Source organism: Pelobates fuscus, chromosome 2, assembly GCF_036172605.1.
Source record: "Pelobates fuscus isolate aPelFus1 chromosome 2, aPelFus1.pri, whole genome shotgun sequence".
Taxonomy (NCBI): domain Eukaryota; kingdom Metazoa; phylum Chordata; class Amphibia; order Anura; family Pelobatidae; genus Pelobates; species Pelobates fuscus.
Window position 1 is genome coordinate 8,158,436 of NC_086318.1, and position 14,762 is coordinate 8,173,197.

The 14,762-nt window shown below is 47.3% G+C and overlaps 1 protein-coding gene across 1 annotated transcript in view; it reads left to right on the forward strand.

Moving 5' to 3' along the window:
* The window catches only part of LOC134586403 (glucokinase regulatory protein-like), a 163,488-nt gene that overhangs the window by 67,100 nt on the left and 81,626 nt on the right, over positions 1-14,762 (forward strand). The window contains exons 2-3 of the mRNA XM_063441904.1: positions 5,122-5,192; positions 7,644-7,799. Of these exons, the coding sequence (XP_063297974.1) occupies positions 5,133-5,192; positions 7,644-7,799 (216 nt within the window). The 5' untranslated portion in view covers positions 5,122-5,132. The remainder of the gene's footprint in view (positions 1-5,121; positions 5,193-7,643; positions 7,800-14,762) is intronic.

Below are 14,762 nucleotides of genomic sequence, written 5' to 3' on the forward strand. Positions count from 1 at the left end.
AGTGGAAACAAAATTTTGGTTGTAAAAGCACGCTAGAGAGACACCAGATATGAGTGGCAACTGTCAAAGCACGCTGGCACAGGTCTGCAGAGCACACGCTGAAGTAGGCCTGATACCCAGACGCTTGCAGACAACTAACTGCTCTTCTATTACAGTGAAAAAAAAATATTTATTTTAAATGTAAAGCTTAACCAATTGTTAAAACAGATATGAGTGGTGGCACTGGGCAAGTAGGCACAGTATCCAATGTGAACCTCACACAGAAGCTGGCAGGCAGGCAACTGCTCTTCTATTACAGTGGAAACAAAATGTTGGTTGTAAAAGCACGCTAGGGAGACACCAGATATGAGTGGCAACTGTCAAAGAACGCTGGCACAGGTCTGCAGAGCACACGCTGAAGTAGGCCTGATACCCAGACGCTTGCAGACAACTAACTGCTCTTCTATTACAGTGAAAAAAAAATATTTATTTTAAATGTAAAGCTTAACCAATTGTTAAAACAGATTTGAGTGGTGGCACTGGGCAAGTAGGCACAGTATCCAATGTGAACCTCACACAGAAGCTGGCAGGCAGGCAACTGCTCTTCTATTACAGTGGAAACTAAATTTTGGTTGTAAAAGCACGCTATAGAGACACCAGATATGAGTGGCAACTGTCAAAGTACGCTGGCAGGGTTGTGCAGGGCACACGCTGAAGGAAGGCCTGACAGAGCCGCTTGAAGGACACTGACTGTCTGCTATTAGCTTACACTGGAAACCTTTTTTCTTTGTAAAAGCACGCTAAAGAGACACCAGATATGATTGGCAACTGTCAAAGCACGCTGGCACAGGTCTGCAGAGCACACGCTGAAGTAGGCCTGATACCCAGACGCTTGCAGACAACTAACTGCTCTTCTATTACAGTGAAAAAAAATATTTATTTTAAATGTAAAGCTTAACCAATTGTTAAAACAGATATGAGTGGTGGCACTGGGCAAGTGGGCACAGTATCCAATGTGAACCTCACACAGAAGCTGGCAGGCAGGCATCTGCTCTTCTATTACAGTGGAAAGCAATTTTGGTTGTAAAAGCACGCTAGAGAGACACCAGATATGAGTGGCAACTGTCAAAGCACGCTGGCACAGGTCTGCAGAGCACACGCTGAAGTAGGCCTGATACCCAGACGCCTGCAGACAACTAACTGCTCTTCTATTACAGTGAAAAAAAAAAATTATTTTAAATGTAAAGCTTAACCAATTGTTAAAACAGATATGAGTGGTGGCACTGGGCAAGTAGGCACAGTATCCAATGTGAACCTCACACAGAAGCTGGCAGGCAGGCAACTGCTCTTCTATTACAGTGGAAACAAAATTTTGGTTGTAAAAGCACGCTATAGAGACACCAGATATGAGTGGCAACTGTCAAAGTACGCTGGCAGGGTTGTGCAGGGCACACGCTGAAGGAAGGCCTGACAGAGCCGCTTGAAGGACACTGACTGTCTGCTATTAGCTTACACTGGAAACCTTTTTTCTTTGTAAAAGCACGCTAAAGTGACACCAGATATGATTGGCAACTGTCAAAGCACGCTGGCACAGGTCTGCAGAGCACACGCTGAAGTAGGCCTGATACCCAGACGCTTGCAGACAACTAACTGCTCTTCTATTACAGTGAAAAAAAAATATTTATTTTAAATGTAAAGCTTAACCAATTGTTAAAACAGATATGAGTGGTGGCACTGGGCAAGTAGGCACAGTATCCAATGTGAACCTCACACAGAAGCTGGCAGGCAGGCAACTGCTCTTCTATTACAGTGGAAACAAAATTTTGGTTGTAAAAGCACGCTAGAGAGACACCAGATATGAGTGGCAACTGTCAAAGCACGCTGGCACAGGTCTGCAGAGCCCACGCTGAAGTAGGCCTGATACCCAGACGCTTGCAGACAACTAACTGCTCTTCTATTACAGTGAAAAAAAAAATTATTTTAAATGTAAAGCTTAACCAATTGTTAAAACAGATATGAGTGGTGGCACTGGGCAAGTAGGCACAGTATCCAATGTGAACCTCACACAGAAGCTGGCAGGCAGGCAACTGCTCTTCTATTACAGTGGAAACAAAATTTTGGTTGTAAAAGCACGCTATAGAGACACCAGATATGAGTGGCAACTGTCAAAGTACGCTGGCAGGGTTGTGCAGGGCACACGCTGAAGGAAGGCCTGACAGAGCCGCTTGAAGGACACTGACTGTCTGCTATTAGTTTACACTGGAAACCTATTTTCTTTGTAAAAGCACGCTAAAGAGACACCAGATATGATTTGCAATTGTCAAAGCACGCTGGCACAGGTCTGCAGAGCACACGCTGAAGTAGGCCTGATACCCAGACGCTTGCAGACAACTAACTGCTCTTCTATTACAGTGAAAAAAAATATTTATTTTAAATGTAAAGCTTAACCAATTGTTAAAACAGATATGAGTGGTGGCACTGGGCAAGTGGGCACAGTATCCAATGTGAACCTCACACAGAAGCTGGCAGGCAGGCATCTGCTCTTCTATTACAGTGGAAACAAAATTTTGGTTGTAAAAGCACGCTAGAGAGACACCAGATATGAGTGGCAACTGTCAAAGCACGCTGGCACAGGTCTGCAGAGCACACGCTGAAGTAGGCCTGATACCCAGACGCTTGCAGACAACTAACTGCTCTTCTATTACAGTGAAAAAAAAAAAAATATTTTAAATGTAAAGCTTAACCAATTGTTAAAACAGATATGAGTGGTGGCACTGGGCAAGTAGGCACAGTATCCAATGTGAACCTCACACAGAAGCTGGCAGGCAGGCAACTGCTCTTCTATTACAGTGGAAACAAAATTTTGGTTGTAAAAGCACGCTAGAGAGACACCAGATATGAGTGGCAACTGTCAAAGTACGCTGGCAGGGTTGTGCAGGGCACACACTGAAGGAAGGCTTGACAGAGCCGCTTTAAGGACACTGACTGTCTGCTATTAGCTTACACTGGAAACCTTTTTTCTTTGTAAAAGCACGCTAAAGAGACACCAGATATGATTGGCAACTGTCAAAGCACGCTGGCACAGGTCTGCAGAGCACACGCTGAAGTAGGCCTGACACCCAGACGCTTGCAGACAACTAACTGCTCTTCTATTACAGTGAAAAAAAAATATTTATTTTAAATGTAAAGCTTAACCAATTGTTAAAACAGATATGAGTGGTGGCACTGGGCAAGTGGGCACAGTATCCAATGTGAACCTCACACAGAAGCTGGCAGGCAGGCAACTGCTCTTCTATTACAGTGGAAACAAAATTTTGGTTGTAAAAGCATGCTAGAGAGACACCAGATATGAGTGGCAACTGTCAAAGCACGCTGGCACAGGTCTGCAGAGCACACGCTGAAGTAGGCCTGATACCCAGACGCTTGCAGACAACTAACTCCTTTTCTATTACAGTGAAAAAAAAATATTTATTTTAAATGTAAAGCTTAACCTATTGTTAAAACAGATATGAGTGGTGGCACTGGGCAAGTAGGCACAGTATCCAATGTGAACCTCACACAGAAGCTGGCAGGCAGGCACCTGCAATTACATTACACAGGAAAAAAAAAAAAAAAAAGCAGCCTGATGTTATAGCCCTAAAAAGGGCTTTTTGGGGTGCTGTCCTTACAGCAGAGATCAGATGAGTCCTTCAGGATTGTAGTGGACATTGAATACCCAAGCCTAGCTATCAATTTCCCTATCTAATCAGCAGCAGCTTAACTTTCCCTCCTCTCACTAAGCATGCATCTTCCGAATGAATCGAAAATGGATGCTGGGAGGGAGGTTGGAGGGTGTGGAAGGGAGGGAGTGCTGCTGATTGGCTGGAATGTGTCTGCTGACCGAGAGGCACAGGGTCAAAGTTTGCCCAATGATGACGAATAGGGGGCGGATCGAACTGCGCATGTGTCCGCCCGCCGCGGCGAACGCGAACAAGCTAATTTCGCCGGGAACTGTCCGCCGGCGGACAGTTCGGTACATCACTATTCACAATCCACAAACATAGTACTGCCCACAGGGTTTTTAAATACAACCAATCAATCCGTACAATACACACAGACACTCCCACACAAAATCCTGCCCTCTGCCTGTGATATGATTACTGAACACAATGGGTAATATAATTATCACAGGCAGAGAAATACATCCCAGGGCCATAGTCGCAGGGCAAGAGGCTGGCAAGCAGTCCTCTGCAGGCACAAGTGGCGGGGCTGGTTCCGCCACAGTGTATATGTCACTTCTCCTGCAGTCTCACTGCTTAATTATCTGCCATTTATGAGTTATATCACTTTGTTTACTGCAGCTCTAGGCACACCTCTCTGCATGTGACTTACACAGTCTTACTAAACACTTACTGTAAAGAGTCATCTAATGTTTACACTCCTTTATTGCTAATTCTGTTTCATTTAGAATTTCTTATCTCCTGCTCTGTTAATAGCTTGCTAGACCCTGCAAGGACCTCCTGTGTATGATTAAAGTTTAATTCACAGAACAGGAGATAAAAACCTCTAAAGTAAGTTACATCTGATTGAAAATAAAAACCCTTTTGTTTTCATACAAGTTGTGTCAGTCACAGCCAGGGGAAGTGTGACTAGGGCTGCATAAACAAAGTGATTTAACTCCTAAATGGCAGAAAATTAAGCATTGAGACTGCAGGGGCATGATATATACACCAAAACTGATTCATTAAGATAAATTGTTTTTGGAGACTATAGTGTCCCTTTAATGGGAGTTAGTTTTTCTGTTTCTGTGATAATATCTTAAAAGAGGTAACAAGTTATAGAAGAAGACTGGCTTTTTAAAGCATTCTCCCGACTCTCACCCTTTCCTAGGTCATTAATTACGTGTCCCTCTTAGCTGGACCCAGGGAGAGGGGCCTGGCTAACAAGCTGAGTTAAAACGTATAAGAATTCACACTGATAGGGTAATTTACTAAACCGGGAGCTTTAGGCAACAAACCAGTAAATGTCAAACACTAGGAAGAAAATGTATACACGTCTAAATGTCGTCACTGCTAGGAGGCTTCTCTACCGTTTCATTGGTCGGGAGGCCATGATGCTCTCTCAGTCCAGGTACCAGAATTAACTCTTCGATTTCTTTCACAGATATTCCGACCATGAGAGGAACCAGGAAATACAAACACGTCATCGAGACTCCGGATCCCGGCAAATGGGAGGTAAGAAGCTGATCTAGAATTGGAAATATATAGCGTGAATTTACACAACGGTGATAGATGGAGCTAGACCCCTCTCCCACGAACCCTGAGCGTTCATAGCCAGGATCTCACTGGATCTCACACAGCACAGACCGCGGGGGCCATGTATATAAATTGTTACATTCTCCGCCATGTCGGCGCCATTTTCATACGTATAACGCTATTCCTGCACCCTTTAATGCAACAAAATAATCTATTGTTCTGCAACCTCTTATTCTTTGTTGGATAGTTTGCTCCTTTTCTGATGAGGTTAATATTTATCACATTAACAAAGTAAAAACAAATCAGAAAAATCACTGATGGAAAAACAGGCGCTTTAACTATTTGAAGGCTTTTTTTTTTATTCCTGAGAGACCACAAAAGCTGCTTGTGATCTCAGAAACCCACCACTTACCATCTCTTTCTTACACATTGAAAGCCGAGAACCAAAATGATCAGGAATATAAAGTGACGGCGGTGCTGTAAGGAACACTTTGGTACAATTTAAGTATTAAATAGATGCAAAAGAAAAGATGCCAAAAATGTCTAAGAAGTGAAGGCAAACCCTTTTCTAGATAACCGCTGTCGGTGTAGCTTTTAGCATCTGATGTCCATTGTCCAATAGCCTTCAAAGCTTCCCAGTATATGTGGCACAGCAGCCATGGAGGAAGGTTCTATGGATACATGTTAGAGACAGTTTAACAAGTTAGAAGCCTGGTATAGAAATAAGTATAAAGGCAGGGAAGGGGTTAACCCTAAGTAAATATTATTGAAAGCAAAAAGAGAGAAGGAACACTGCCTAAGGTATATACAATAAAATATAACTTTTAATGGTGAACGAGATACAAGGTGATCATTAGATGCAATTACTCTTCATACGTCTAGATATAAATATAACAAGACGAGGAGAGATAATATACAGAAATGTAAGATTTAAAAAGGAACAAACAGCGTCTAAAAAGTATAGAGACGCTGTTAGTAATATATCAATGGGCCTAACTGTCCAGCTCTAAACAGACTATCGGTGGTAAAAAGATACTTTGTTGCAACTTGTCAGCTCTAAATAGAGACGTAATAACTCGTGTTGCAATTTGTCTTTGAACGAAGGTTTAGCGCTGCAATCATATGACAGCACAAAGATACAATAAATGTCAAGCCCTAAATACAGGCTGTGTAGCAGCAATGTTACAATTTATACTCTATTCACGTTAGTCAGGCTCTAAGGGTAAAGGTTACTTACTGCTACAGTTTGTAAAACATGATCTGCTACTATTTGTCTAACTACTATGGTGTAACACCACAAACAATGTTATCCAATGTTGCTTTGGATACAAACTGTAGTTCAGGTATATGGTATAAAGGTCTCTATGCCTGAGAAAACACCTCTTTGTTAGTTGGTTAAATATCCTCCCCAATATGGATAGAGAAAAAGAGAGAGTAAGAATAAGAAAAATTCCTGTGCCTTCAGGGGCACCTGTCAGTTTAAAGAACTAGCTGCCAGTGATATCGAGAGAAAGAAGGAGCGAAGATGTATATATATATCTATCCTTAATGTGCAACTGTGCCTTCAGGGGCACCTCTCTTGTAATACCACTAACTAGCTAGCCTAAAGTGTTGTCTGGTAAACATTAACAAGTGTTAATGTGCTGCGAGCGTATTAAGCCTAAAATAACTATCTGATACTCGTTCACCCTTAAAAGTTATATTTTATTGTATATACCTTAGGCAGTGTTCCTTCTCTCTTTTTGCTTTCAATGTTAGAGCCAGGGTTATACATGTTAGAGCTCCATGGTGCTTTGTCATTCTAAAGGCATGCAAAGCATCATGGGAGTTGTAGTTCTCCAACATCTGGGGATCTACCATGTGGGCAAGCCTCTACTAGAACATAAATATAGGATACAATTTCCTCCTAATAAAGATATCTGGTTATAGCCATGTATCTATATTAACAGTACACCCAACAAGGTTACATGGTGACAGCACATTTACATTCTGATACTATTTTGAGAATATTTATTGCCCCAAATAAACGCACATTATTAAACACAGCCCCTCTCTATTCTAACGGTATTGGAGCTCTAAATGTGGAGCAGACAGATTACTATTTTTATTCTTTATACGGCGCTAACATATTCCGAGCGCTTTATAATTTTAGAATGGGGAAGAGTTGAAGAAGGCCTTGCTCATAGAAGCTTGCAATCTATGAGGATTTGAGGGAGGTGGATATATCATTAGGTGTCTTGCTCTGGGACAGTTACTGGTGCGGTGGGCTGACCGGATTCGAACCAGTGACCAGAGTTTCCCAGTTCAAAAGCAGCTATATCACGGCAATTAATCACATAATTATCTGTTAGTAAATGTGAGAGCTCTAATCATGGTGAGCACGGTATGCTGATATCCCCCAGCCTGGTAATTACTCCCACTATATTGCAGCTAGCCGGATATGAAGAAACTCTTCCCATCAGTGAGAAGTCTAATCCTATAACTCGGGAGCTGGATAAAGCTGACCCCATCCAACTGGTCCAACTGCTCAAAGACTGCGATGCTGAAATCTTCCAGGAGGAGGATGACAGTGCAGTCCATTACCAGGTAACAATTTAATATTTACACGCATCAGAGCTTAATACACCATGTCCTACGAGTGATGTATAAAAATGAACTCATAGAATAATAATTCTGCTTGATACTTATTCATATATGTATGTATATTCTTCTTTCTTGTTAGTTGGCTCGCGTGGTGTAATACATATTAGGTTACATAGTTACATAGCTGAAAAGAGACTTGCGTCCATCAAGTTCAGCCTTCCTCACATATGTTTTTTGCTGTTGATCCAAAAGAAGGCAAAAAACCCAGTTTGAAGCACAATTTTGCAACAAGCTAGGAAAAAAAATTCCTTCTTGACCCCAGATTGGCAGTCAGATTTATCCTTGGATCAAGCAGTTATTACCCTACATTGAAAGATAATATCCTTGAATATTCTGTTTGTGCAAGTATGCATCTAGTAGCTGTTTGAACATCTGTATGGACTCTGATAAAACCACTTCTTCAGGCAGAGAATTCCACATCCTGATTGTTCTTACAGTAAAAAAACCTTTCCTTTGCCTTAGACGAAATCTTCTTTCTTCCAGTCTAAACGCATGGCCTCGTGTCCTATGTAAAGTCCGGTTTGTGAATAGATTTCCACACAATGGTTTGTATTGGCCTCGAATATATTTGTATAATGTTATCATATCCCCTCTCAGGCGACGTTTTTCTAAACTAAATAGGTTTAAATTTGTAGTTTTTCTGTGTCACTTAAAAATATAACTCAATCAGGATTTCCTGGCTTTTCTTATACAAGAGATTTATTTTTCTTGCTTTGCAAATACAAGGTCTGTACTTTGACAAAGTCATTGATGTTAAATTGGTCAACAGCTGATGGTACATGCTGGACATTCAGAGAGCGGAGACACTCTCACAGCTGATGGTACATGCTGGACATTCAGAGTGCGGAGACACTCTAACAGCTGGTGGTACATGCTGGGCATTCAGAGTGTGGAGACACTCTCACATCTGATGGTACACGCTGGGCATTCAGAGTGCGGAGACACTCTCACAGCCAGGGCCGGACTGGCCCACCGGGATACCGGGAAATTTCCAGGTGGGCCGTCAGCACCTGGGGCCGGGGAGACATTTCGGTGACCTGCGGCCACAAGGAGAACTTGAATGGCGGCCGCAGGGGAAGCTCTTCTGGCGGAAGCTGGGGGAGATGGCTGTTCTGTCTCTGCTCCCCGCCATCGCGCGCTAGAAAGAGACCGGGGCCGGAATATGACGTCATATTCCGGCCCGGTCTCATTAAGCTGCGCGCGAGGGCGGGGGAGCAGAGACAGAACAGCCAGCTCCCCCAGCAGCCGCCAGAAGAGCTTCCCCTGCGGCCGCCATTCAAGTTCTCCCTGCGGGCGCCAGCACACCTATCAGTCTGCCCACCCACACAGGTAGCAACAAGTATGTATGTCAGTGGGAGTGTGTGTGTGTGTCTGTGTCATGCTGTGTGTGTCTGTCTGTCATGGTGTGTGTGTGTGTGTGTGTGTGTGTGTCTGTCTGTCTGTGTCATGGTGTGTGTGTGTGTCTGTCTGTCTGTGTCATGCTGTGCGTCTGTGTCATGCTGTGTGTGTCTGTCTGTCATGGTGTGTGTGTGTGTGTGTGGCTGTGTCATGCTGTGTGTGTCTGTCTGTCTGTGTCATGCTGTGTGTGTGTGTGTGTGTCTGTCTGTGTCATGGTGTGTGTGTGTGTGTGTGTGTCTGTCTGTGCCACGGTGTGTCTGTATCATGGTGTGTGTGTGTCTGTCATGGTGTGTGTGTGTGTCTGTGTCATGGTCTGTGTCATGGTGTGTCTGTCATGGTGTGTTTATGTCTGTCATGGTGTGTGTGTGTCAATCGTGGTGTCTGTGTGTGTTTTTAAAAATAGTATTTTACTCACCTTTTTTTTTTTTTTCCAACGTCGTGCTGGTCTCTGCCTCTATGACTGAGATCTTCAAGCTTAATGATCTCAGCCAATCCGCACTGACACAGGAAGCGCCTCTAGTGACCGTCTGAGTGTCTGTCACTAGAACCACTACATTAAGCTGTGTGTGTGTGCGCCTGCTAGTGAGTGTGCTTGCTTGCATGTGTGTGTGTGCCTGCTAGTGAGTGTGCCTGCTATGTATATTAGTGAAATTGTTTGAGCAATACCCTGTGGTGTGTATAGGGGCAATACCCCGTGGTGTGTATAGGGAGCAATACTCCGTGGTGTGTATGGGGGCAATACCCCATGGTGTGTATGGGGGGCAATACCCTGTGGTGTGTATGGAGGGCAATACCCTGTGGGGTGTGTGGGGGGCAATACCCTGTGGGGTGTGTGGGGGCAATACCCGGTGGTGTGTATGGGGGCAATGCCCCATGGTGTGTATGGGGGGCAATACCCGGTGGTGTGTATGGGGGGCAATACCATGTGGTGTGTATAGGGAGCAATACTCCGTGGTGTGTATGGGGGCAATACCCCATGGTGTGTATGGGGGGCAATACCCTGTGGTGTGTATGGAGGGCAATACCCTGTGGGGTGTGTGGGGGGCAATACCCTGTGGGGTGTGTGGGGGCAATACCCCGTGGTGTGTATGGGGGCAATGCCCCGTGGTGTGTATGGGGAGCAATACCCCGTGGTGTGTATGGGGAGCAATACCCCGTGGTGTGTATGGGGGCAATACCCCATGGTGTGTATGGGGGGCAATACCCTGTGTTGTGTATGGGGGAAATACCCTGTGTTGTGTATGGGGGGCAATACCCTGTGGTGTGTGTGGGGGGCAATACCCCATGGTGTGTATGGGGGCAATACCCCATGGTGTGTATGGGGAGCAATACCCAGTGGTGTGTATGGGGGCAATACCCCATGGTGTGTATGGGGAGCAATACCCTGTGGTGTGTATGGGGGACAATAACCCGTTGTGTGTGGGGGGGGGGCAATACCCCATGGTGTGTATGGAGGGAAATACCCCGTGGTGTGTATGGGGGGCAATACCCCGTGGTGTGTATGGGGGCAATACCCTGTGGTGTGTATGGGGGGCAATACCCTGTGGTGTGTATGGGGGGCAATACCCCGTGGTGTGTATGGGGGCAATACCCCATGGTGTGTATGGAGGGCAATACCCTGTGGTGTGTAAGGGGGGACAATACACTGTGGTGTGCGTGGGGGGCAATACCCCGTGTTGTGTATGGCGGGCAATACCCCATGGTGTGTATAGGGAGCAATACTCCGTGGTGTGTATGGGGGCAATACCCCATGGTGTGTATGGGGAGCAATACCCCGTGGTGTGTATGGGGGCAATACCCCATGGTTTGTATGGGGGGCAATACTCTGTGGTGTGTATGGAGGGCAATACCCTGTGGTGTGTGTGGGGGGCAATACCCCATGGTGTGTATGGAGGGCAATACCCCGTGGTGTGTATGGGGGCAATACCCTATGGTGTGTATGGGGAGCAATACCCCATGGTGTGTATGGGGGCAATACCCCATGGTGTGTATGGGGAGCAATACCCCATGGTGTGTATGGAGGGCAATACCCCGTGGTGTGTATGAGGGGCAATACCCTGTGGTGTGTGTGGGGGGCAATACCCCATGGTGTGTATGGAGGGCAATGCTCCGTGGTGTGTATGAGGGGCAATACCCTGTGGTGTGTGTGGGGGGCAATACCCCATGGTGTGTATGGAGGGCAATACCCCGTGGTGTGTATGAGGGGCAATACCCTGTGGTGTGTGTGGGGGGCAATACCCCATGGTGTGTATGGAGAGCAATGCTCCGTGGTGTGTATGGGGAGCAATACCCCGTGGTGTGTATGGGGACAATACCCCGTGGTGTGTATGAGGAGCAATACCTCATGGTGTGTATGGGGGCAATACCCCATGGTGTGTATGGGGACATACCCCGTGGTGTGTATGGAGGGCAACACCCCGTGGTGTGTATGGGGAGCAATACCCAGTGGTGTGTATGAAGGGCAATACTCCGTGGTGTGTATGGGCAATACCCCATGGTGTGTATGGGGAGCAATACCCCGTGGTGTGTATGGGGGCAATACCCCGTGGTGTGTATGGGGAGCAATACCCCATAGTGTGTATGGGGAGCAATACCCCATGGTGTGTATGGAGGGCAATACCCCGTGGTGTGTATGGAGGGCAATACCCCATGGTGTGTATGGGGAGCAATACCCCGTGGTGTGTATGAGGAGCAATACCCCGTGGTGTGTATGGGGAGCAATACCCAGTGGTGTGTATGGGGAGCAATACCCCGTGGTGTGTATGGGGAGCAATACCCCATGGTGTGTATGGAGGGCAATACCCCATGGTGTGTATGGAGGGCAATAACCCGTGGTGTGTATGGGGGGCAATACCCCATGGTGTGTATGGGGGCAATACCCCATGGTGTGTATGGGGGCAATACCACATGGTGTGTATGGGGGGCAATACCTTGCGGTGTGTATGGGGGCAATACCCCATGGTGTGTATGGGGGGCAATACCTTGTGGTGTGTATGGGGGCAATACCTTGTGGTGTGTATGGGGGCAATACCCCATGGTGTGTATGGGGGGCAATACCTTGTGGTGTGTATGGGGGCAATACCTTGTGGTGTGTATGGGGGCAATACCCCATGGTGTGTATGGAGGGCAATACCCTGTGGTGTGTATGGAGGGCAATACCCCATGGTGTGTATGGGGGGCAATACCCCATGGTGTGTATGGAGGGCAATACCCCGTGGTGTGTATGGGGAGCAATACCCCATGGTGTGTATGGGGGCAATACCCCATGGTGTGTATGGGGAGCAATACCCCGTGGTGTGTATGGGGGCAATACCCCGTGGTGTGTATGGGGGCAATACCCCGTGGTGTGTATGGGGGCAATACCCCGTGGTGTGTATGGGGGCAATACCCCGTGGTGTGTATGGGGCAATACCCCATGGTGTGTATGGATGGCAATACCCCGTGGTGTGTATGGGGGGCAATACCCCGTGGTGTGTATGGGGAGCAATACCCCGTGGTATGTATGAAGGGCAATACCCCGTGGTGTGTATGAAGGGCAATACCCCGTGGTGTGTATGAAGGGCAATACCCCATGGTGTGTATGGGGAGCAATACCCCGTGGTGTGTATGGGGAGAAATACCCCGTGGTGTGTATGGGGAGCAATACCCCATGGTGTGTATGGAGGGCAATACCCCATGGTGTGTATGGGGGGCAATACCCTATGGTGTGTATGGGGGCAATACCCCATGGTGTGTATGGGGGCAATACCACATGGTGTGTATGGGGGGCAATACCTTGTGGTGTGTATGGGGGCAATACCCCATGGTGTGTATGGGGGGCAATACCTTGTGGTGTGTATGGGGGCAATACCTTGTGGTGTGTATGGGGGCAATACCCCATGGTGTGTATGAGGGGCAATACCTTGTGGTGTGTATGGGGGCAATACCTTGTGGTGTGTATGGGGGCAATACCCCATGGTGTGTATGGAGGGCAATACCCTGTGGTGTGTATGGGGAGCAATACCCCATGGTGTGTATGGGGGCAATACCCCATGGTGTGTATGGGGGCAATACACATGGTGTGTATGGGGGCAATACCTTGTGGTGTGTATGGGGGCAATACCCCATGGTGTGTATGGAGGGCAATACCCCATGGTGTGTATGGGGACAATACCCCATGGTGTGTATGGGGGCAATACCCCATGGTGTGTATGGGGGCAATACCACATGGTGTGTATGGGGGCAATACCTTGTGGTGTGTATGGGGGCAATACCCCATGGTGTGTATGGGGACAATACCCCATGGTGTTTATGGGGGCAATACCCCATGGTGTTTATGGGGGCAATACCCCATGGTGTGTATGGGGGCAATACCACATGGTGTGTAAGGGGGGCAATACCCCGTGGTGTGTATGGGGAGCAATACCCCATGGTGTGTATGGAGGGCAATACCCCGTGGTGTGTATGGGGAGCAATACCCCATGGTGTGTATAGGGGCAATACCCCATGGTGTGTATGGGGAGCAATACCCCGTGGTGTGTATGGGGGCAATACCCTGTGGTGTGTATGGGGGCAATACCCCGTGGTGTGTATGGGGGCAATACCCCATGGTGTGTATGGATGGCAATACCCCGTGGTGTGTATGGGGGGCAATACCCCGTGGTGTGTATGGGGAGCAATACCCCGTGGTGTGTATGAAGGGCAATACCCCGTGGTGTGTATGAAGGGCAATACCCCGTGGTGTGTATGAAGGGCAATACCCCATGGTGTGTATGGGGAGCAATACCCCATGGTGTGTATGGGGGCAATACCCCATGGTGTGTATGGGGAGCAATACCCCATAGTGTGTATGGGGAGCAATACCCCATGGTGTGTATGGAGGGCAATACCCCGTGGTGTGTAAGGAGGGCAATACCCCATGGTTTGTATGGGGAGCAGTACCCCGTGGTGTGTATGGGGAGCAATACCCCATGGTGTGTATGGGGAGCAATACACCGTGGTGTGTATGGGGAGCAATACCCCATGGTGTGTATGGAGGGCAATACCCCGTGGTGTGTATGGGGGGGGCAATACCCCATGGTGTGTATGGGGGCAATACACCATGGTGTGTATGGGGGCAATACCCCATGGTGTGTATGGGGGTAATACCACATGGTGTGTATGGGGAGCAATACCCCATGGTGTTTATGGAGGGCAATACCCAGTGGTGTGTATGGAGGGCTATACCCCATGGTGTGTATGGGGAGCAATACCCCATGGTGTGTATGGGGAGCAATACCCCATGGTGTGTATGGGAGCAATACCCCATGGTGTGTATGGGGGCAATACCCCGTGGTGTGTATGGAGGGCAATACCTCGTGGTGTGTATGGAGGGCAATACCCCTTGGTGTGTATGGGGAGCAATACCCCATGGTGTGTATGGGGAGCAATACCCCATGGTGTGTATGGGGGCAATACCCAATGGTGTGTATTGGGGCAATACCCCGTGGTGTGTATGGGGAGCAATACCCCATGGTGTGTATGGGGAGC